This window comes from Rattus rattus, chromosome 5 (assembly GCF_011064425.1).
Source record: "Rattus rattus isolate New Zealand chromosome 5, Rrattus_CSIRO_v1, whole genome shotgun sequence".
NCBI lineage: Eukaryota > Metazoa > Chordata > Mammalia > Rodentia > Muridae > Rattus > Rattus rattus.
In genome coordinates this window covers 96,883,400-96,906,237 of record NC_046158.1, presented here as the reverse complement: position 1 = coordinate 96,906,237, position 22,838 = coordinate 96,883,400, and the positions used below count along the sequence as shown (strand labels likewise).

Genomic DNA, 22,838 nt, shown 5'->3' with positions numbered 1-22,838 from the left:
TATGGTGGTTTTGCCTATGTGGACATTGGTGCACCACGTTTATGACTGGTGTCTGCAGAGGCCGTAAGAGAAGGAGGACTCCTTGGTCGTTAGCCACCATGTGGGTGCTGGGTATTGAACTTGGGTCTCTGGAAGAGCAGCAAGGGCCCTTAACTGATGAATCATCTCTGCAGCTCTGCTTCTGTAACGTGGCACTGCCCCGCAGGCACCTAAGGGGACAGGTGGCCTCTAGGACACAAGTAGGAAAAGCTCGGAATGGCTATGAGCACTTAGGGAGCAGAAGAAGAGATATTTAAAAAGAAACCATTTCTGATTAACACGATTGCTTTTTTGTTTTTTTTGACAAGTTTCTTTTGAGTTTTGAAGTCCACTTGGCTCAATAAATACCAAATTAATGGTAATGGTTTGTGGAAAATATTCCTAAGGATATTAAACAGAATCTTACTGCTGGTATAAAATCTGATGGCTGAAATTAGGGAAATGGGGCTGTTTAGGCAATCGAGAGAGCATGATGGCCACGGGCAAAGTGTGTGGTGGCTTTCTGGTCCCCTTCTTGTAGCTTAACCAAGGCTTCCAGAACTGACTAGAACCGCAAGAACTGGCTCGGTAAAGGAGCTTCTGCCTGACCAGGTGACTCGAGTGTGAGAGGGAGCGCTGGGGGCCCTGTTTGTTGTGACTGTGACTTCTTAACAGAGTCAGGGTGTGTGGCAGAGGCAGGCTTTGTTTATTTTTTTGATGAGCCATTGGAAGGGACAAAAAATCGTAACACAGGCTGGCTCTCTGCAGCAGAGAACCACAGGCTATGCTTGTGAGGGAAACAGATGTGACCAAGAGACCGTCAACAGTGCAGCTATTTTTGTAGCTCTGCATTAGTGCTGGGGCAGACAGGACAATGAATGGGTCGAAAGCCTATACTGCACCCACATGATGACAGCCATGGTTCCCAGACAAAGCCAGAGGGCCAAAGCCAGGCCTGTCAACATGGCCAGAAGGAACCATTCCGCCGGGTCAGTGTGGCTATCGTTTGAATGAGAATATGGGCTATGTCCCATGCGGGTTCTGAGTGGGCCGTGACAGGGACACCATGATGGCATGCCAATTACTTCCAGTGTGTTGATCGCCAGACTCTGAGGGCCCAGTGTGTTGTGCCAGGCATCGAGTTGGCGTTGGTCATGAGAAATGAGCAAAGCGACTGTACTCCTTTCCTCCCCAGAGGGAGGCCAATTAAACAGTACAGCTGTGGCCCTTTTGTTGTTGAACTGCAATTGCAGAAATACCTCCATTTTCTGCAGACAGGAAAGGGAGGGCAGTTATTACCCTTTTAAATAGCTGCAGTGGCCCTAAAGCCACCAACCTTTCAGCCTCCTTACAGCAGCAAGTAGGAACAAGTCCATGTTCTGCCTTCAGCATTTCAAACCAGGATATAAATACTTGACTACAGAACACACCAGCGTAGAATTCCCCAGTGAACACTGGAAAACAAGGTAGACGCAAAAGCTCCCAACCGTGGTACTGTACTGTGTAGAAATATACAGCTGTCAGAGGGGAAATAGCGCTTCAGAGAAACAATTCTTTGTACCTGATCATCCACGGAGGAGAGAGGAAGATACAAGCTTAGGTACAAAGCTTAGATACAAAGGGCTCCTGCACCCAGTACCTTCAAAACTTCATCTTTTTTTTTTTTTAAACTCAGGCTGCTAAATCGTGAATAGTGGTAACACTCAGTATAAGCAAACACCAAGGGATCGTCCCAATGCAGTGCAGTTAGAGGGAGATACGAACCCACTTCGTACAGACCTTCCAGGCTTAAAAGCACAAACAGTTTTCCTTCCCAGCATCTGCAAAGAACGCTGTTGCAAGCTGGTTCCCATCCCATCGGGCCCTGTTCTCATCAGCCAGCAGGCTCTCCGTGTACCGACTGCTGGCTTTGGCCAGTGGGGTAAGCTATGTGCAGCTGTAGAAGCCACATGTCCCCATCTGCAGAAAGGAGGGGCTGTGCCCAAAAGCCAACAAACTCTCTCTCTCTCCTGCTCTGCTGTACCAAGCCCTCTCACAGAAAGCCTTTGTGTAGGCAGAGGAGGGAAATAAAGGAAGGCGGACCTTTTCCTTGCCTCGCTGCAGACTACAAGGTGAAGTAAAAGCACAGTGGCTACCCACTAACTGCTCTGGAGAAGTGCAGGCCACAGGGGGCTCCACCAACACTGGCTTCTCTTTCGGATTTGTACTGAGCTCCATTGTCTGGTAATGAGCTGAGTGCAATTTCGTACCATGTATTTTTGCAGCATAACGAATCCCTTATATTTATACTTTTCACCCACAGATCTTTTTTGTTTGCTTTAAGGGTAGGAAAAAACCCTTACCTTTGAAGCAACCTACAGTCTCAGCAGCTTGGTTCCAGGGGTGACAGGCTCTGATCAGGCAGTGCATATGCACGGCTTTGTCTTTCCCAGTGTCAGTACCTCCTGAGTTAGCAAAAGGCCAACGGTTTAGGGTGAGAATGTGATGCCAGCAGGTAACCATATCTTCACCTCAGACAGCTAAATGCTTGTGACTAACACAGTGTTCACACTCACTAGTCCTTTAGCTAAGTATCCACTTAAGGATCCTGTAGGGTAGAACTTTTTGTGGCAAAAGCTGGCACCCTTTTCTGACCAGTGGCTCCTCCTTGACTAAGATGGACCCTGCTACCCTTTCTGATGTCCAGTCGCAGGCACTGAGAACAGCAAGGCAATTGCCTTTTCCTCGAAAACCTATCCATCACAGTCTCCGCACCTGAGACCACCTCTGCTCCTCCTCCACCGAGTGAGTGAGAAATGATCCATTACACAGGCTTAGGCAGAGTTCTTAGAATGTATTTTTGTTCACCTGAAAAATAAAACTTTTAAAAAATATACAGGACTTTTAAAGTACAGGTATATCTTGAATGGCTGAATTATAAATAATGTCTCTGGTCATGTTCACAGCTAGGGCTGGAGAAAATGTCCCAATTCCAGTGAAGGCTTATAGAGTCAGGAGGCCAGCTGGACCACAAGTGGTCTTGCTGAACTCTTTGATCCAAAGTGGATTTAAACAGTCCATAAAGCAGGGTCAGGAGGGGAAGAGGAATGGACTCCCAGACACTCTCCCACGAGTCCAGAGGATTCTTGGAATAAGAGATCAATTTACAAATTATTAAAATATAGGACTAAAAATTCACACCATGAATATAAATGACAGGCTATTATTGAAGATACAAAGTGGCATTTTATGTTTCTTCCCCCCAGTCTCTCATCAAAAATTTAAAAAGTCCCCATGGGCTTCCTAATGACTTAAGTCCTCATCAGCTGTGAAGAAATCTCCAAGCCCAGACACCTTGGGGTGTTGGCAGCCTGCTGGGAGGCTGCCAGCTTAGTTGCTATTTTCTTGCCCAGGACAGGACATGGCTTAAATCAAGACTGTTGTCCTGTAAACCTGAATCAGAGCTAACTACAAGGTAGGCCAGAAAAGTGGATAGACAGTTTCAGGACTAAGGTGGGCAAGGTTCCTGTTTTGTTTCTTTTTAAATAGCTTATTTCCCAAAAAGGAAACACTAGGGGGTTTGATCTCTGTCACTACCCACACTCTATTGCCTAAAAGCAAGTGGCAGGAGGGAATGGAATCTAAACAAAGAATAATTCCTGCTGCCCTGGAGCTGTGTGTTTCTGTGTGTGTGTGTGTGTGTGTGTGTGTGTGTGTGTGTGTCACCACCTCTAGAAAATTGTTGGCTGCATTTAAGTGGAAGCTTATAAGGAATGAGAAAGACAAGCTGCCAATTCAATCTTCCCATAGCCGGTCTCTTCACTCGCTATCTAAGCACACTCCTGAGCCTGAAGTCTACCTTCTGCTCTTTCTTACCCAATAAAGCAACTCAGAACCACATCAAAGCTCTGGTTTTGCAACTGATTTTGTTCCTAACAGCAAGCTGCTGTGTTGGGCTCAGAAAATAGGAAATGCAAAAATGAGTAAGACAAGATCTAGAAGAGCAAGAAATTAAATAAGACAAGATCTGGAACCGATAAGATAGTTGAGGAGTTGAGAAGGGAATGGGAGAAAACACTTGCCAATCAGTGTACTTAAAAAGGCTTGCTCTTCCTAAAGGAGTTCTGTGAGGGGAAGGGACCAATCTAAACACAGCAGCCTTACTCTTTCTCTCCACTGCCCCTGGCACGGATCCAGAGATTCAAGCTACAACAGGAAGCCACTTTGGTGGGAGCACTAGGATGGGAACCGGAGGGGGATCAGCACAGTCCCCACTCTCCCTAAACAGTTTCTATTGCTAAGGTTTTTCCACTGTCATGGTAGCAGTCTAAGAATGATTATACTCTTGTGTAAGAACGTCAGAAACTTATCTTTCTGAAACAGGAAGAGAACAGGTGAAAGAGTGGGTGATGGAAAAGAAAAATAAAAGCTGTGTTTGTGCCCTCAGGCTAAGTGCAGTTTGAAGGCCAGCAAATAGCCCTTGCTGGACCCCACCATTCAGTAGCTACACAGGGTGTGGGGAGATACATAGTCCTATGTGATTATAGCGTCTAGTGCATATGTCAACAACTATATACAGGGATCTATAAATTAAACGCATGTCTGGCCACTGCAACTAGGTTGACGTACCTGAGCTCCGCTACTTTTGGTGCTCTCTTCTTCGGGAGAGCCTCAGCTTACTAAAAAAGAGCCCCTACACAATTCCCTACCTTCCCCTGAGTCTTGGGGAGGGGGCGCCCGAGTCACCCCCTGCGTTTAGGAAACACCAGAGCTAGCAGCGCAGAAGGGTTGGGTGCTAGGCTCTCCCCACCATCCCCCCAGTTCCCCTTATGGCTCAGGGCCCTCGGCGCTGCACGGTGCTGGGAAGATCAAACCCGGAGTCCCCGGCGAATCGTGGTCCCTTGGCTGAAGATCCGGTTGTGCATTACCGGCTCCCGGGGCAAGCTGGCTATCGTTGAGGTGTGTGGGGGCGTACGCTCGCGTAGGGGTCACTCCGGCGGGCTCCGGAGCCGGTCCTGCTGCAAAGTCCCGCTTGGGGGCTTGGGGGACGATGATTCCCGACCGTCCCCAACACGGAGAGATTCAACGACTCCGGGACTCTTCGGCCGCTTCCTCTTCGTCTTCGTCCGGCCCCCGCGGCCGCTCGAGCGGCCCGGTCAGGGGGCTGTCTACAGCGGGCTCCGGGGGCGCCGGCCTCGCCGCCTGCAGCGGGGGCGCGTCGCGTGGCGCCTCGCGGCGGGACGACCTGGTGGTGTTGGGCCCCGCCGCCCCCGAAGTCCCAGACGGGCCGGTGGTGTTGGAGCCGCTGGGGGGCGGGCCGACGGCTCCCCCCGAGGTCCCGGCGCCCACCGGCTGCCAGATGAGACTGTAGTAGACGGCCAGTACGATGGCGGCCAGCGACACGGAGAGCACGTAGGCGAACACCGTGGCTAGCCGGACCCACTTCTTGTTGGTCTTGGCCGCCATCTTCGCCTTCTTGTCCCCGGTGTAGGTGGCCGGCTTGCCCCGCTCGGCCGGGGCCGCGTCGCGCTCCTTCATGGGGGCCCCGGCCTTTGCCCCGGTGCTCCACGGCCCCGGCTGGAGGGGGCCTGGCGGCCTGCGAGGACTGGGCAGGGGGCGTCTCGGCGCCCTGGCTTCCCGGCGGCCCCGCGCTCCGCCGCTGCTCCTCACGCCGCCCGCCCGCAGCCCGCCACCGCGTCGCTACCGCCGCCGGGGCCTGGGCCTGTCACCGCCGCCAGCGCCGCCGCCGCCGCCGGCCCGCCAGCTGCTTCCGGCCGCCGCCACAGCCACAGCCGCCCGACTCCGCGTCCCCATCCGCTGCCGCCGCCTGCCCGGCCGCCGGCCGCCTGGTCTCCAGTGGCCGCGCGGACCGCGCGCTCGGCTCCAGCCCGGCTCCCCCGCGGGGCGCGCCGGTGCAGGGGGCGGGGCCGCGCGCTGCCGGGGGGCTGCCCCTTAAAAGGGCGATGTAGGGGCCCGGAAGTGCCGAGCTGGGAGGCGGCTGCGGCGAGGCGTCGTGGGCCCCGTGGGGGACGCCCAGTTAAGAGAGAGTTAAGGGAGGCTGGGCCTTAAAGGGGCGACAGGCGCTTCTTTAAAGGGGGAATGACACTTTGAGGGAGGGAGTGCAGAATTGGGAGGTGGCAGGGAGGGGCAGGCTCCTTGGAGAGCTGTCAACTCAGGCGTCTCCTCACATGGCCCCAGGCTAGGAGGTAGTAGGTGGGAGAACTAAACAGGCCGACGTACACCAGGTCTCCGAAGTGTGGCTAACACTAAGCTGGTGCTCTCGCGTAGGAGAGGGTAATGTCCCAGACCCCTTCACCCCAGAGCCTGGTTTGGGTCTGGAAACCTGGCGCCCTCACACCGAAACCGCGGTCTGTCGCGCTTCTTCCATTGGGCTAGACTCTGAGACCACTCGAATCTTGCCTGATTGGGTCTTCTTAGGACCCCCGAGTCAGGCTACGGCGAGCCTCAGGGGCAGACCCAAAGGTTGAGTTTCTTCCTAGACTCGCCTGCCACCTTAATCTCAAATCCCACAACAGGTCTCAGGTCCTACTTTCTGGTCTTCTGACTGGTCTTGAATTGTACCCAAGGGGTTGCACTGAACTGGTGAAGGACATCTCCCAGCGTTTTCATTCATTGAGCCTCTTCAGTCCTAGGATCTAGAGAATTGTCTTTTCCTATTGAGGCTTGTTCCTAGTGGGCTTCAGACTTTGTTTGCTCTTAGGGCCCTTTGGATGCCAGCAACCCTTCCGTACCACCTTTTCTATGCCTTCACCCTCTTCTTCTTTGCTTCTTTCCTCTCTGTTTTCTCTTTGTAATTCACTGGCGATTGATTTCTGGGTCCCTCCTGCTTGTGTTCCCAAAGCAGCCTGGATGTCTCAGTGGATGTGCCCTGTGTGGGAGAGAGGACTGTTGTTCCTGATGTAGTTGGGGTGGGGTGTGGCCTCTGCGAGGGCCTGGCTGACTTCTACCCTTTCCTCCAACCCCCAAGCAGGACTCCTTCTGCCCGGTCCACTTCTCCCTTTCCAGGAGCCTTTGACTTGACTTTCCTTATCTAAGCCCTTCCCCAAATTTTCCATCCCTAAGCACAGAAGCAGCTACCAGAATGCAGTGTGCTAGTGGGCTGCTGGAACCACATTTCTAATCCGGTGTGGGTTGGACGCTCAGGTGGGGCTGCGCCTCTAGCAATGGCCCACCCAATGCTATTTCAAGGGAATCCGTGACTTTTTAATTTCTGAGAAATTACAAGGACATTGGGAGTTTAGTGTTTATTGGCTCCTGTGGATTGATAGGCCATGTGTGTCTGTGTGCATGTGTATGAGAGAGAGAGGGACACACACACACACACACACACACACACACACACATGCGGTGGGGTACTGTTCCCAGGGCAGCCAGAGCAGGTCTTGAAGGTGGCCTGTAGCATTAAAGTCCCAAGAATTGCTATCAAATCTTGCTTTCTCTTTTCTCTGTTGTTCTCCGACCTTCCTGGTGAGGTTGATCATAGCACCATCCCAAGGTGAAGATCTTACAACTTAAGATCTCATATAAGAACCACCTGGAGCCCCTTTGACTCCCTTTCTGGAATGCACTCCATATTGCCTCTTCATATTTCTGCTGCAAATTACACTTCCTTTTTCTAGCTTGCTTCCCAGCAGAGTTGGAAAACAACGTGTCACTCCTTTTTTATTCTAAACAATGATGTACTTGAAGCCCTTATTCAATTCCTCTCCCTATTCTTCCCCAAATGAAACAGTGCCAGATTCTTTAACCTGTCGTCAATAAGCACTATTTATTATCTGGATTTACATAGTGTCTTTTACCCCTGGAACTCAAAATGCTTTCAGATATAATTGAGCCTGATCTCCCTGGTGCCTGAGCCATTAAGAAACCATTAGCGTATTCCTGTTGCCGGCAACTAAATGGCCCCCTAGTGGCCTGAAAGTGAATATGCTTTTCTAAGTGCCTCTCTCCCACCAAGGTTAGGCAGGAACTCAAGAATCAAGGCAAGTTTGGGGACAGAATGGATCCAAAAGGCCATCTTTGGTGAACCCTCAACCACCCTAGGGCCTCTTGTGCAACACTCCTGCGGGGCGCTGTGCCGCGCCAACTAAACGACTGTCTCTGCGACGAGCCTCGTTGTCTGGTCCCCGAAGAAACCCTTTTGGCCTCTGGAAAAGTTTGAAGCAGTCAAAGCAGCAGCACAGCCTATAGTCTCGGTATGTGCCAGGCACTACGTCTACAGTCATAATTATATGCCATATATCAGGTCGTTAATATCGATCTCCATCCGCTTTGTAAGAAGAGACTGCTTCAAAAGGGTTAAGGTGCTTATCTCAGGCCACTTGACTAGACTTCAGTTAACGCCCAAGTCTCACTGACTCCAGGACCTAGATGCTTGACTCTGGCTCTACTCTGCTTGAAAGCACAGCCAAACCTTGTCTCTCTAGGGGATTCTGTGTGGCACCAGCCCTGTGTCCATGGGAGGGAGATGCTGTGCCAGTGTTGGCTATGGATGGCTCCCTGCTGCTACTGTTCCTGGGAACTGTCCCCAGCCAGGGAGGGAAGCTGCCTCTTTCTCTACCGGACCATTAAGGAGAATGAAATGGCAATGAAACCCATCCAGAGATCTGCAGGGCCCTTCTGGGAAAAACAGGAGGCACCTTGCGTCCTGAAGGAGTTGCAGATGTGGACACCCCGTACTGGCAGAGACAGATGTCCAGTATAGGTTAGTGGGTGGGACGGGCTGAACCTGACATTGAGTTAGGGAGGCTGTTGTTATGGAGGCACCAGCCTGTGAAGAAGGATTTAGGACGCTGACAAAGACTTTGGGAGATTGGAGAAACACCAGAGTAAAACAGAATACCAGAACTGCCATGGAAGAAGGGTTAAAAAAAAAAAAACCCCAAGAGTTGGGGTGCTACTGTGGGTATTCTATGTGTGCCAGACTATTTAAGTCTGGCCAGAAGGCTCAGACAAACTTAGGTATCAAATCAGTGAGGAATGGCTGGTGGGAAGGATACCCGTATTGTACCAGGAAGCTTCTCGGTCTGAGCTGTCCTCCGGAGGCCAGCAAGAGGCCCTCCTAGAACTGGCCCCATGAAATATCGGAAGCCAGTTGTTAAGATAGCTAACATGAGTTAGCATCCAGTGGGGCCAGGCGCTCACAGTGGCCCACTGTGCCTCAACTGTGCCCGAAGTTCTCAAGCACTTTACCTCAGGTTTCCAGAGCTAGTCTTCATAGCACAAGCATGTAGTCCTAGCTACCTGAGAGGCTGAGGTAGGGAAACCATTTCATGCTGGGAGTTCAAGACCAATCTCAGCAACATGAGACAGACATGAAAAACATTGAGGTCAACAAAACAGTTTTGTAGGGCTAGAGAGATGACTCAGCGGTTGAGAGCATTGAACGGTCTGCTCTTCCAGAGGACACAAGTTCAATCCCCAGCACCCACATGGCGCCTCACAACTGTCTGTAACTCTAAGGTCTGACACCCTCACATAGGCATACATATAGGCAAAACACCAATGCACATAAACAAACCCTTTTCTTTGTGTGGGTTATAATTATCGGTATATTGACACATTAGAAAGGAGGCAGGGATTTATAAACTATTAATTCGTTAGGACATTTCAGTCCCGTTGCATGTGAATAAAGGACATGTTTTTATGAAAATCAATATATTTCTTAAAAAAATTTTTTTAAAAAGTAACCCGGTTACTTTTAAAGTAAGTTAGACTTACCAAGTCTCCAAGATGGATTACAGGTGACTGCGGCGGGCCTGGAACTTGCTATGTAGATGAGGCCAGGCTTCCATTCACAGGGCTCTGCCTGCCTCTGCCTCCCCGGTGTTGTGATTTAAGGCATGTGTCACTACGCCTGGCCACTTTCACATTTTTACAACTCTCTCGAACGTTGCTTTATAGAAGACAGCTGGAGGCTTACTTTCGCTGGCACTGTGTTCCTTCGGTCAAAATATATAAAGAAAATCTGGCATCATGTAGATATGTGGTTGGAAAATAGAAGAGTATTTTAGTAGTCTTTCGGAGCGTCGTGGCTATTTTTTGTACTACACCAAATCTCAACAAGTGCTAAGTGGAAGTTGCCATGCAGACTATAAAACGTGATTACTAGCCGGGTGGGGGTGGCAGCGGCGCAGGCCTTCAATCTTAACCCTGAGGAGGTAGAGACAGGCGGATATCAGAGTTCAAGATGGGTTAAGTCTACAGAGTGAATTCCAGGACAGCCAGGGCTACAAAGAAAAACCATGTCTCAAAACAAACAAACAAAAACCAAAAACAGAAAAAAGCACAAAAACAACAACAACAAACCAAACCAACCAACCAACCAACCAACCAGAAAAAGCCATACCCCATTATTACTCTATCAATGAACTTTCCATACTTCCTTGATTAAAGTCACCGTCTACCTTGCTCTTGGGAAGGCGTTTTTATCTACGTATGATTTTGTGACATCCTGTTTTAGCTATTAGGAAAATATTGACTTACTGGCATGCATAATTCCAAATATTGATACATTTAATGGTGCAATATAACAATTGTACTTGGGAATACCAGAAACAGTTTAAGCAAACCCTGGGAAATCAATCAAGTTCATAATATAGTGCACGCAGGTTATTCCAAATTCTATTTTTACTTGAGAGGTCAGACTTTTATCATTGGCACCAGATGTCAGTTTTCCTTAAAGTGACAGGGACACCTGGTTCACATTTGAGAAAACGCCTGCCAAGTTGTCAAGCCTGCGTGACAATGGCTTTATGTCGTTATTCTTCAAGTGAGGATAATGTCCCACAGCAAAGGTGGCTGGCTCAGGTCACAGCCCAGTCACTCAAGAGGTTTCCCCAAAGGACAGTCACACTTCTGTGTGCAGTAGAGTGCTTTACAGTCCTCTGCCACTGAGAATGCTGGAAGGAGCTGTGCCTGGGTGTCGTTCGTGATGTAGTATAGTGTAACACGGCTTTTGCTTGTGAACATGTTCTTCAGTGAACCTGGGGCTTGCTCCCTTTTCTTCCCTTCATCTCTTAAACTCACAGTCCCCCTGTTGCTGCTTCCTTCACACTACTCGTTTGTACCACTGGTGCAAACGTCAGAGCCGTTTAAAAGGCAGAACAGACACCTTAGTATCGTGAAAATGATTTTGACTTTGTGAAGTCTCTGAAAAGATCTGAGAACTTTTTTCAAAAAGATTTATAGATGAGTACACTGTAGCTGTCTTCAGACACACCAGAAGAGGGCATCAGATCCCATTACAGATGGTTGTGAGCCACCATGTGGTTGCTGGGATTTGAACTCAGGACCTCTGGAAGAGCAGTCAGTGCTCTTAACGGCTGAGCCATCTCTCCAGCCCCAGGTCTGCGAACTTAATGTAAGATTGGAAACTTTGAAACTTCCACAGGAAAACACTTCGAGATGTAGGACTAGGCAAAGACCTTCTGAATGGGCCTCCAGGAGCTCCGATAACCAGTCCGAACTGACATCTTGGATCCATTCCATCGCTGAAAGGGCTTCTTCATAGAAAAAGAAACGAATGCCAGTGTGAAGGGACAGTGTGTGTGTGAATGTGTGTGGGGGTGTTAGTGTGTGTAGGGGTTACCAGCTATATGCATCTGACAGGGGACTAATATCCAGAGTATATGCAGAATTCAGAGGCTGGAGTCATAGCTCAATGGTTAAGAGCACTGACTACTTTCCCAGAGGATCCAGTTTCGGTTCCCAGTATCCACATGGCCCCTCACAGCTACCTGTCTCAGGGCTTCTGAGAGCACCAGGCATGCCTGTGGTGCAGAGAGACACATGCAGACAAAACACTCATACATATTAAATAAGATTTAAAAAAAGAATTTAAAAGGTTAAACACCAAGGTAACAAATAACCCAACCAATAAATGAGTGAATGGACTGAACACTGAGTTCTCAAAAGGAAAAAGTATAAATAGCCAATAAATACATGAAAGGGGGCAGGGAGGGCTGGAGAGATGGCTCAGTGGCTAAAGAACATTTGCTCTTGCAGTAGACCTGAGTTTCAGCTCCATGGATTTATAGTTGTAACTCCAGTTCCAGGGGATCCAGCATTCTCTTCTAGCCTCTGTGGACATCAGGCACATACACAGTGCACACATAGACACTCAGCCAAACAGTCATATACATAAAATAAAAAGAAATCTTTAAAGATAAAAAATTTAATAAATTTAATAAATAAAGATAAAAATTTAAAATAAAATTTAAATAATTTAAAAATTATTGAAATATAAAAAATAAAACCATAGGAGAGGGTGTTTATCCTTATCCATCAGGCAAAAGCAAGCCAAATAACACCCTCATTTACCCAGTTAGGATAATCATCATCAAGAAAGAGAATATCAAGCTGGCGTGCTGGTACACACTTCTAGTTCCAGCACTCAGGAGCAGAGGCAGGTGGATTTCTGTGAGTACCGGGATAGCTAGGGCTACACACAGAGACCCTGTCTTAGAAGAAGAAGAAGAAGAAGAAGAAGAAGAAGAAGAAGAAGAAGAAGAAGAGGAGGAGGAGGAGGAGGAGGAGGAGGAGGAGGAGGGAGGAGGAGGAGGAGGAGGAGGAGGAGGAGGAGGAGGAGGAGGAGGAGGAGGAGGGGAGGAGGAGGAGGAGGGGAGGAGGAGGAGGAGGAAAGGAAGAAGGGGGAGGAGGGGAAGGGGGAGGAGGGGAAGGGGGAGGGGTGGAAGGAGGAGGAAGTTATGGACCTAACTTGAGATCATAAGCCAAACCTAAAGACCAATTTCACACAAGAACTTGTATTAGGGTTCTCTAAAGGAACAGAACTGATAAAATGGATTGTCTTACAGGATTTGGTCCAGGGAGTCCAGGCAGCAATGGCTGCCTCATGTTGAGGCTGTGAATCTAGTTCAGTCTACAGGCTAGAATCCTTGCAGTCATGATCTGTCTCTGATGGTCTAAAGGAGTCCTGAGGGAGCTGCTGGTATTCAGTCATGTTGAAATGCCGGAGATGCTGGTTCTAAAGTTGGTGAAGGACTGGCACAGCAGCAGGATAGATGGATTTGCCAGCAAGAGTGAGGGCAAGCAGGCAAGAAGCAGCGCTTCCTTCTCCACGGTCTCTTCTGTGGGCTGCCATCAGCAGGTGTGGCCCAGATTTAGAGTGGGTCTTCCTACTCCAAATGATCTGATTTAGAGCATCCCCGAACCACAAGCCCAACAGCTTGGTTTTAGTTAATACCAGATGTAGTCAAGTTAACAACCAAAATTACCCATCACAGGGATCTAGATTTTTAAAAAAGAAAGGAAAGTGGAAGAGGAGGAAGGGGACCAACAGGAGAGGAGAGACGGAGCAAGAGAGGACAATGGAGGCTAAACACCATCAAAGTATAGTAACAACATGTGTGAAAATGTCACCTTAAAATCCACTTTTTGATACCATCAAAGTATGCTAACAGGGCCATGGCAGGTAAAGCTGCTGCTAATTGAAGACCTGAGATAATCCCTGGAAGGAGAGGAGAGAACCCAGTCCCACCAGTTACTAACACACACACACACACACACACACACACACACGTGTGCACACACGCACAAGATAAGCTGTAAAGTGCACTAAAGATGCACTAGTAAGACAAAGTGCGAAAGACAAGAGATCAATGGCAGCTGTGCCAATAAAAAGCTATATGGGGTTGGGGGATTTGGCTCAGTGGTAGAGCGCTTGCCTAGGAAGCTAAGGCCCAGGTTGGTCCCCAGCTCTGAAAAAAAAAAAAGAACCAAAAAAAAAAAAAAAAAAAAAAAAAGCTACGTATGTGGCCAGTTTCTAAACCTAATTCTATTTTCATATCTGTTACATTCAAACTACTGTGGAAGTTTGAATAGGAATAGCTCCCATAGGCTCATATACTTGAATACTTGGTCACAGGGAATGACCCTACTTGAGAAGGATTAGGGAGTGTGGCTTTATTGGAATAGGTTGAAGGAAGGTTTGGGAATGGGCTTTGGTACTTTAAAAGCCCAAGCCCAGTGTCTCTCTTCCCCATGCTTGTGGATCTGATGTAGAACTCTCAGCCGCTTCTCCAGCACCATGTCTGCTTGCCTGCCGCTATAAAAGGAACTTTTATTTTCCTGAAGTAATTGTCTTCCCCAAGGCCTACTGCATCCATCTGCTAACCTAGGCTTAGTCCTGGAAGCTCTAGTCTCCTACACTCTTATCTAGGCCTATAATGTTTTCAGCCTCTGAGACTTACTGCTGAGCAAGCTTGCCCTGTCCAGCTCTTTCTGAACTCTGGCTGACTGGTTCAACTCAGCTGTCGGGGTTCCTCTCCACACTGACTGACTCAATCTGGCTTCTTTCTTTTGGCCTCTCCTGAATTGCTCTGCTTGGCTTCATACTAACTGACAGTCTGTTCTAGTCTTCTGGCTCCTCATTCTCTAGCTTGTTCTGTCTTCACCTGTCTCTGTAAAACTTTCCTGGTAAAGCCACCTCCTCCCTCCCTCCTTCCTTTCTCCGCACCATTCTCTTAAGTAACTTCCCTTTCCTCTGTCTTCTCATGAGAGTTGGGAAGATCCTATTCTCTCAAATCTTCCTCTGATTCGTCAGTTTGTCTGCCACTCAATCAGACATCACTTTCAAACACAGGCGCTTCCTTCTACAAACTGACTTTACCTTCATTGTGGGGATTAAATGTGTATACTAAGGGCATGTCTTATTCCAGCCAAAGGGATTAAAGGCATGTGCTAAAGGTAAGCCACACCACAACTAGAAACAGGTTTTTTTTTCCTTCTTCACTAAATAATGCAATCTCAGGGTTCACATGTGCTCCCTGTGTCTTACAGAGACAGGTAAAGACAGAACAAGTCAAAGAATGAGAACGGGTCAGCAGATTAGCTATCCTGTGCATGCCACCATGCTCCCATCAGGGTAACAATGGACTAAACCACTGAGACTGAGCCAGTCCCGATTAAATGCTCCCCCTCTGGAAGATTGTTGTGGTCATGGTGCCTTTTCACAGCAATAGAGCAGTGACTGAAACATTGGCTTAGAGGTCCCCTTTCCAAGAGGAAGGCTCTCCCAAAGCACTCTGACAATGCTATCATGATTTCCCCACTTCTTCGGAGGTACCCATCACTGTTTGAACACTGAATACTTGAATACTGGGGCAAGCAGGGAAGCTAAATGCTAGACACAGCATCCAAGTAATGCTGCTACCTGACTGGAGATTACATCATCATCATGGCCATCCAGTACAGAGGCCTACCCTGGGTATCTGTTCAGGCACAGGAGCCGCAGCAAATGCAGATGAAGAGCAAGGAAGTCTAGGGATTGGGGAGGCGTCCATCTGTGGAGATAGGTATGAAATGGGAAAGTGCGTATTACATGTTAATGTCCGCTCAGAAGAACCCACCACAAAGGAGATATTCAACAACCAAGTAGATAGAATGACCTCCATGTCTGGCTCAGCAGTCATATGAACAGCCCCGTTGGCCGAGATGGAGGTTATGTACAGGCTTGTAAGCGATGGTAGGGGTGGTCCACCAGAATGGACTCCCACACTGTTGGCACCAGGATCCGGCTGTACAGTTCACCACCGAACCCAGCGATGATGGTGACATCACTCATAGGCGATAGGGACCTATGCATCTGTTGCCACGACAATGCCATACACTCCCAGCATCCATTTGGTTTACCTCCCACTTTACCAGGGAGCGGTGATGTCACATCGCAGCCTAAATAAAAGGCAGACCCTTTCTGACCTTTGCCCCTTCTTCTCTCTTTCCCCCCTTTGTCTCTGCCACCCCCCTTTGTTCCCTTCTCTCACTATAAACCTCTCGTGCATGGAGCTGCATTGGCCTGGTGTGGTCTGTCTGGATGGGAGCCACGATGCTGTCACAACACACACAGCAAAACGGACTTATCTACTACCTTCCAGAACCAAATGGCCATGAGGTAACAAGTTGATTGTTGCACCTGTTTTGCTCTAGAAGCACTGGTGTGTCACTTGACTCAAACTGGCATGTTTTCTGGATATAGGGTTGGCTTTCCACCTGAAATTCAGATCACTTCTGGGATGCTTAGAAAGCATTCACTTGGGGTTGGGAATTTAGCTCAGTGGTAGAGGCTTGCCTAGCAAGCGCAAGGCCCTGGGTTCAGTCCCCAGCTCCAAAAAAAAAAAAGGGAAAAAAAAGAAATTATTCACTTGCTGACAAGGGGTCTCACAGAATGGTGCTCTATAGCAAAAGAAGGTGGATGATCACAGAGTCTTCTGGCCTCTTGGACAACTCACTCCTCTGAGGCTACAGATTGCACAGAGGTGAGACAAGAATGGGCCAGCCTCTCTGGAGTGCAGTTAAAGTGCTAAGAAGATGGGCCTCTGCAATCCAGAGGATGTGTACACCCTAATTAATGTCTATTATATGCTACCATGGCCCAGCATAAAATCCTAAGAAACCAGAGATGGAAATAAGACTGACGTCATTTACCTACCATTCCCTGTGTTCCTTCAGTTCTAAGTAGGAACCCCAGGGTTCAGAACTTGGCTTCAGAGTGAGGAAGAGTTCCCCCAAAGGAATAGAATAGCACCCCTATAAAATGTGCTGCTTTCTATCCAGAATCCTTGTAGAAATCAACCAGTAAGCAAGATCAGGAGTCACTTACTGGCAGGTGTAACTGACCCTCGTGCTTTGGAAGAAAGGACTGCCATTGTGTGGGGTTGTTGTGGTTTGTTTGGGTCTGGTTATTAGAGATAGGGTTTCTCTTTGTAGCTCTGGCTGCCCTGAACTTGCTCTATAGATCAGGCTGGCCTCAAACTTACAGAGATCAGAGGCATGTGCACTACTTCCAGCGGTCTGCCATCATGTAACAGAGTAAGGAAACTGTACTTGGCATCCAGGGGGTCCACCGTGCTGCCTCTTGGTATGCCCTTGCCTGATTTTGATGCAAACTAGGTATATGCATGGTTGGAAAAGTAACCCATCTAGACAGGCAGCAGTCACACTGAAGGTAAAGAAACTCAAAATGGACAATAGAGGACAGAGATGGGAAAGAAATATCTGTTGTGACACTAAGGTTGACTGTGGTGGTGGGACCCTTAGCTCATCCATTTAAATGTTGTAAGTTTCCCAGAGGAAAATGCCAGCACTGTGAAGGAGTTAGTCCTTGTAGAAGGGACTTACTCTGAGAAGGGAGATGCTGCAGGTGGACCCTTGGTCTTGTCTTTAGGACTAAGTTCTCAGGAGTGTTGGCTGCTAGGGGCTGGTGTCTGAGTTTCCCCTAGAGACTTCCTTCAGCTGCCAAACAGAACTGCCTTGCCCAGCTTCAAGACCCATCTAAAGGTACAGAACTCTTTATTCAGTAGAGGGTAGCTTCTCACGGACATCCCAGCCCCAGAGCCCCCTGTTTAAGTTACTATTCCATTGCTGTGAAGAGACACCATAACCAAGGCAACTCTTACAAAGGAAATCATTTAATTGGGGACTTGCTTACAGTTTTAGAGGTTTAGTCCATTATCATCATGGTGGGAGCATGGTGCTAGAGCAGAAGCTGAGAGTTTTACTACATGATCCACAGATTGTCAGGAAGAGAGAGAGAGAGAGAGAGAGAGAGAGAGAGAGAGAGAGAGAGAGAGAGAGAGAGAGAGAACAGGCTTTGAAACCTCAAACCTCAAAACCCAACTCCAGGGACATACTTCCTCTAACAAGGCCACACCCACTCCAGCAAGGCCACACCCACTCCAGCAAGGCCACACCCACTCCAGCAAGGACACACCTACTCCAACAAGGACACACCCACTCCAACAAGGACACACCCACTCCAACAAGGACACACCTACTCCAACAAGGACATACCTCCAGATCCTTCCAAACAGTTCAGCAACTGAGGACTAAGCATGCAAATATACAGACCCATGAGGGCAATCTCATTCAAACCACCACTGTCTATGGAGGCATTCTGGGTTGTGGCCATATCATTGATAATTTCTTTCTCAGTTTTGTCCTGACATACTCCCACTTTAGAAGTGTTTTCTCTGAAAGGAAACCCCATACACTCCCAGCCCCAAGGTCATCTCTATTTCTGGCATCTGGGACCCAGAGAATAAGAGCCGCCCTTATGCAGGTAGAGCTTCTGGACGCTGGTGCTTTCTCTCCTGCTCCAACAACATGTTGCACATCTCCTGCACCCTGGCTGATATTTAGCAAATGCTCTCCAGTTCACGCACTCCCTGCAATGAAGCAACGCAGATAGAAATATACAAGTATTATCTCAGATGTGGCCTAATGATACAGAGAGGGAGAATGGGGCACTGGTTCGAGGGCACTGGCTGCTCCTGGTACCAAAGAGTGAAGATCTGAAGACGTCCAAACTGCCTAACTGCCTTGTCCTCTCCTCACTCTCACTCTGGATCCTGACTCCAAGGGTCTGGGTGCGGCAGGGAACGTGTCTGTTGGCAGGCGGTTCTGATGGAATTGCAAGATGAAGGACTGCTAGGCTCACAGGCATCCCAACCCAGCAACTCAAGAGTGTCCGCTTTTATTGGCAGCTCTGTCTTTTGACTCAGATGGAGCTGGCTGTCAGCAAAATCCCTGTTTTATTCACACATGCGTCTGCTAAGCCGACACTTCCCCCATCCCGTCCCTGTGCAGCCGGTGTCTTGGAGCCAAGCCTGGATCCCTCAATGAAGCCCTTTCATCTTACCTTGTGGGTTTGGGCTGCTGCTCCAGCAGAGAAGGTTGCATTTGGTCCCAATTCTCTCCAAATATTCCCATAATGACTAGCTTCCTGCTAGTCACACAACCGAGAGGCCGTGGTTTCCCTAGGGCCCTAATTTAAAAAAAAAAAAAATGCTGGAGGTGGACTAAATTAGGAATAAAGACAGAAGCAATCGATCCCACCTAGGACACTCCATAGTGTGATGCACTGTGCTTCACAGACAGACATCAACTAACTTATTCTCATCGTCCATAGGAAAACAGGCCCCTTTTACAGATATATAAACAGAGGCAGAAAAGCTAAGTGACCATGTCTAAAAAATACATGCTGAGTCAAGTGTCAGGTTTTTTCTGTCATCTGTCGCTCTCACCCCTAAGGTGACCATCTCTCAGAGACAGGGTTGGCCCTGCTGATGGGAGTGGGGTTTTTAGAACTAGACGGATTGGGACCTGACTAGGTTTATTAGATCACTGAGCTGTCCTTTTGCTGGGACCTGGGACTATCACCTAGGTTCCTTGAGCATGGACCAGATGAAGTTTGATCCAAAATGACACCTCAAAAGGAAACATACAGCCAGGAGTGGTGGCACTCACTTTATCCTAGCTCGGAGCAGCCAGAGGCAGGTGGATCTCTGTGAGTTCAGGGCCAACCTGATCTATATAGTGAGTTCCAGGGTGGCCAGGGCCTTACAGCAGAGATATCCTGTCTCAAAACCAAAACCAAAAACATATCTGAGACTCTTTCTGTCCCTTTCCACGGGGACATTCCAGGTGGTTCTCCTGTATTGCAGAGGGCTGGGCGGGGAGGACAAGCAAACATGTAACTCCTGGGATTCCAGAGAACTTTTATTCACTCATTTATTTGTTTTTGAGGCAGAATCTTATGTAGCCAAGGCTGCCTTCAGACTTGTGATCCTCCTGCTTCAGCTTCTTGAGTGTTAGGACTACACGCATATGCCATTATTCCTGGCTACAGAGAACTCTCTTTTTATTTAATTTAATATATTTTATTTTTTTATTTTAATTTTTGAGTGAGAGCCTCACTCTGTGGCCCAAGCTGGCCACCCATTTGTGGCAATCTCCCTGCCTTGTGAATTCTGGGATCATAGGCAATGAACGGTTCCAGTTTCAGATGGCGCTTGAAGCTTCTTGGTTGCTTTAGTTCCTTGGCACCGTTTCCGTCTTTTGCCTCTGCCTCCACTCACACTCAGCCCCCAGCACTGCAGTGGGCAGCTAATGGAGTTGCAGCTGATGCACAGCTGGACAGTGATTGCCCTGGGTCCTCATCCTCATATCCGTCCTATCCGCTGTGGGGGTTGAGCTGAGACACGCACAGAAAGCTGTGGTTTGCTAATAATTTGAGCCCCAGTGCTGGTATCTGTGTGAGACAGCAGCTTGGAGACAGCCAATTTCAAGACCATAGTTGAAGCATCTCTAATTTGGTTTGCTCTGGGAAGGTGGATCCAAGCATTGTGTATGTGTGTGTGTGTGTGTGTGTGTGTGTGTGTGTGTGTGTGTGTGTGTGTGTGTGTAAAATTATTCCTTGGTATACATGGGGCATTGGCTTCTGGGTCTCCGTATCCACCAGAATCCAAAGATACCCCTTATATAAGGTGGTATAGCTTTTGCATATCGCCTACCATACCTTCCACATTCTGTAAGTCATATGGAGATTCCCTTATGCCTGATATGTAAATGCCATGTAAATACTTATTATCCTGTATTATATAGAAAATACTGACAAGGAAAACACGTCTGCATATTCAGTTCAGATGCCATTTTTAGCCTCAAAAAAAAAAAATCTGCGGTTGGTTGACGCCACAGATGCAGAAGCCACGGATTCAGAAGCTAACTCACTGAGAAGGAGGAAGAGGAGAATTGACAGAGATGCCTGCGGTACCTGCACCGGAGAACCAGCGGCAGAAGGGGGTGTCCTAGGTCAGGCTGTGAGCATGGGTGGCTGGGACCCAATCTTGGGAGGCAACTGCGGAACATCAGCTCTTTCCCCAAAGCTCCCGCATGTCAAACTCAGTGTCACAGATGGCGTATCTACCAGCATCCTCCTAGAGTGGTTGCTTCTGGGTCCACCCCTTTCCCAAGCAGGCTCAGCAACATCCCTATGCTGTAGGATTATTCCCCACTATACAGGTGAGAAAGATGAGGTGCAGAAAAGGGTTCATATCACCAGATAGTCCTCCTTGGTAATTGGCTGGGCTCATAGAGTAGTGTGAGGGAAACAGGCTTCAGAGGATGCAACGATGATCCCTCTCTATCTCAGGAGCAAGGTAGCCGTTGCCCGACCCTGGGCCCCACATACAGTGTGCCTCCCTGTTCCTGAATCCCACTGCATCAAGTAGGAAAATTATCTACCTGGTCCGTAATTCTGCCACCTGAGGATATGAACTTTTCTGGTGAGCAGATTGGAAATCCAGTCACTCCATGAGTCCAGTGCCATGAGTGAGCAGGGGAAGCTGGGACTGGGACCCTCTCCCCCTGCACCCCTGCAGAGACAGTCAGTTAGTAGAAGCCCCTCCCAGTCTGCAGCCCACAGCTCCCACCTGTCAAACTCAGCGTGCCAAATGACCCAGATCTACCAGGGACCTCCTGGAGTGGCTGATTCCTGAGTCCGCCTCTTTCCCTAGCAGACTCAGCTTTCCAAGGAGCCCAGCAGGGGGCGTTCTTACCCTTCCACTGTCCACCCTGGGGGTTAGATTGGCCGACTGCCAGGAAGCCTTCCAACCAGCAATGCCCAAGAGGCAGTCCAAGGCCAGCTTCCCAAATGTATTCCTGAGACTTCCCTCCTTCAGCCATGGCCACTCTGATATTATTTACATCATGCCCCCCCTCCCCTTTGTCAACTTGATATTTTTAAAACTTAAACTCCAGTGTTCTGGCAATCTTCAGTTTGTTCCCCAAAGAGCTGACACTACAGACATGCGCCACCATGCTGGGCAACGTGTATGTACTTTTTAAAAGAGGAAACCCCTCTTTAGGAAAGGTCTTTCAAATAGCTCGCCACTTTTTTGGCTGGCATCCAGATTTAGCAAGAGAATACTACTGATGTTACAGCCGGAGCCGGTCCAGAAGATGCCGTCAATGGGTAAGGTGTAAAGCCTTTCTTCTGTGGGCTTAGGGCCAGAGATTGAAGGAGCAAAGAGTCCAGAAATCTTTGAAGGAGGAACAGAGACATCCCTTCTAGGCTCTCTTCCAGGCCTACGGCTGCAGGCAAGACAGGAAGGAGGAACTTGGATATGGGGACCAGATCCAGATCCGTTGCAGGTGACAGGTGTAGGGCTTTGGGAAGGGGCAGGGATTTCCCTTGCAAAATTCATTCAAACGGAGGTGGAACCTGATCCCAGGGAGACAGCCAGATGTGCAGGGGCTCCCAGGAGGCTCCTGGGAAGGTCCAAGGCTAGAGGGAGGGAGCAGGGAGAGACGTTGAGGGAGGGGTTGGAACGCCTGTCACCTGTAGGAGCTTGGGAGCTGTTTCCATGTGTTTCATTCAGATCTTGCTCTGGCTCTGCTCCTCTAGTCTTAGAATTGTTTTTCTGGGGACAATTTCTAAGCTAGCTTCCTCTGAGGAGTTCACTACTTTTATTGCGGGGGAGGGGCTTGTAGCCTAGGCTTGAACTCCTGATGCCTGTCCCTCCACCTTCAAGTGCCACAGCCCTGTAGTTTTTACCTTTTGATTCTCACGAATGCTAACCAATCTGTTCATCTAACCCGTTCTTCCTTGCCACTATCCCCTCAGCCTCCTCCCGCACCCCGCCACATACACACTCTCCTGTATTGGCTTCTAACTACAGGGGTAGTTCCAGGGCGTGGGGAGGGCTTCACAGTTGTCAGAGGTGGCACAGAGACCCCTAGCGGGACCTACTGCAGAAAGCCAGGGCCTCAGAGGGGAAGGAAATCATGGGTTAAGCTTCTAGCCTCTCCAGCGGGGCTAAGCCATTTGATAAGAGTGCATTAGGTAAGAGGAAGTGACTGGGCTCTATCTGGGCTGGAACTGAACCTCTGGGACAGATATGGACTGTCGTAAGGATCGCAACACCCCGAACAGGGGCTAGCGCAGGGTCCCTTCTGCCTCTCAGAACCATCTCCTCCAGGATCTGTGCGTGAAGAACACTCAAGTAGAGTCTAGCAGCAGAGGG

The 22,838-nt window shown here is 48.9% G+C and overlaps 1 protein-coding gene across 1 annotated transcript; it reads right to left on the bottom strand.

Moving 5' to 3' along the window:
- Nucleotides 1-2,831: 2,831 nt before the first annotated feature.
- Inafm2 (InaF motif containing 2) lies at nucleotides 2,832-5,966 on the bottom strand. The gene has a single exon (XM_032903929.1). It carries the CDS (start codon nucleotides 5,533-5,535, stop codon nucleotides 5,080-5,082), a length of 456 nt encoding a protein of 151 aa, XP_032759820.1. The 5' UTR covers nucleotides 5,536-5,966; the 3' UTR covers nucleotides 2,832-5,079.
- Between the last annotated feature and the right edge of the window lie 16,872 nt (nucleotides 5,967-22,838).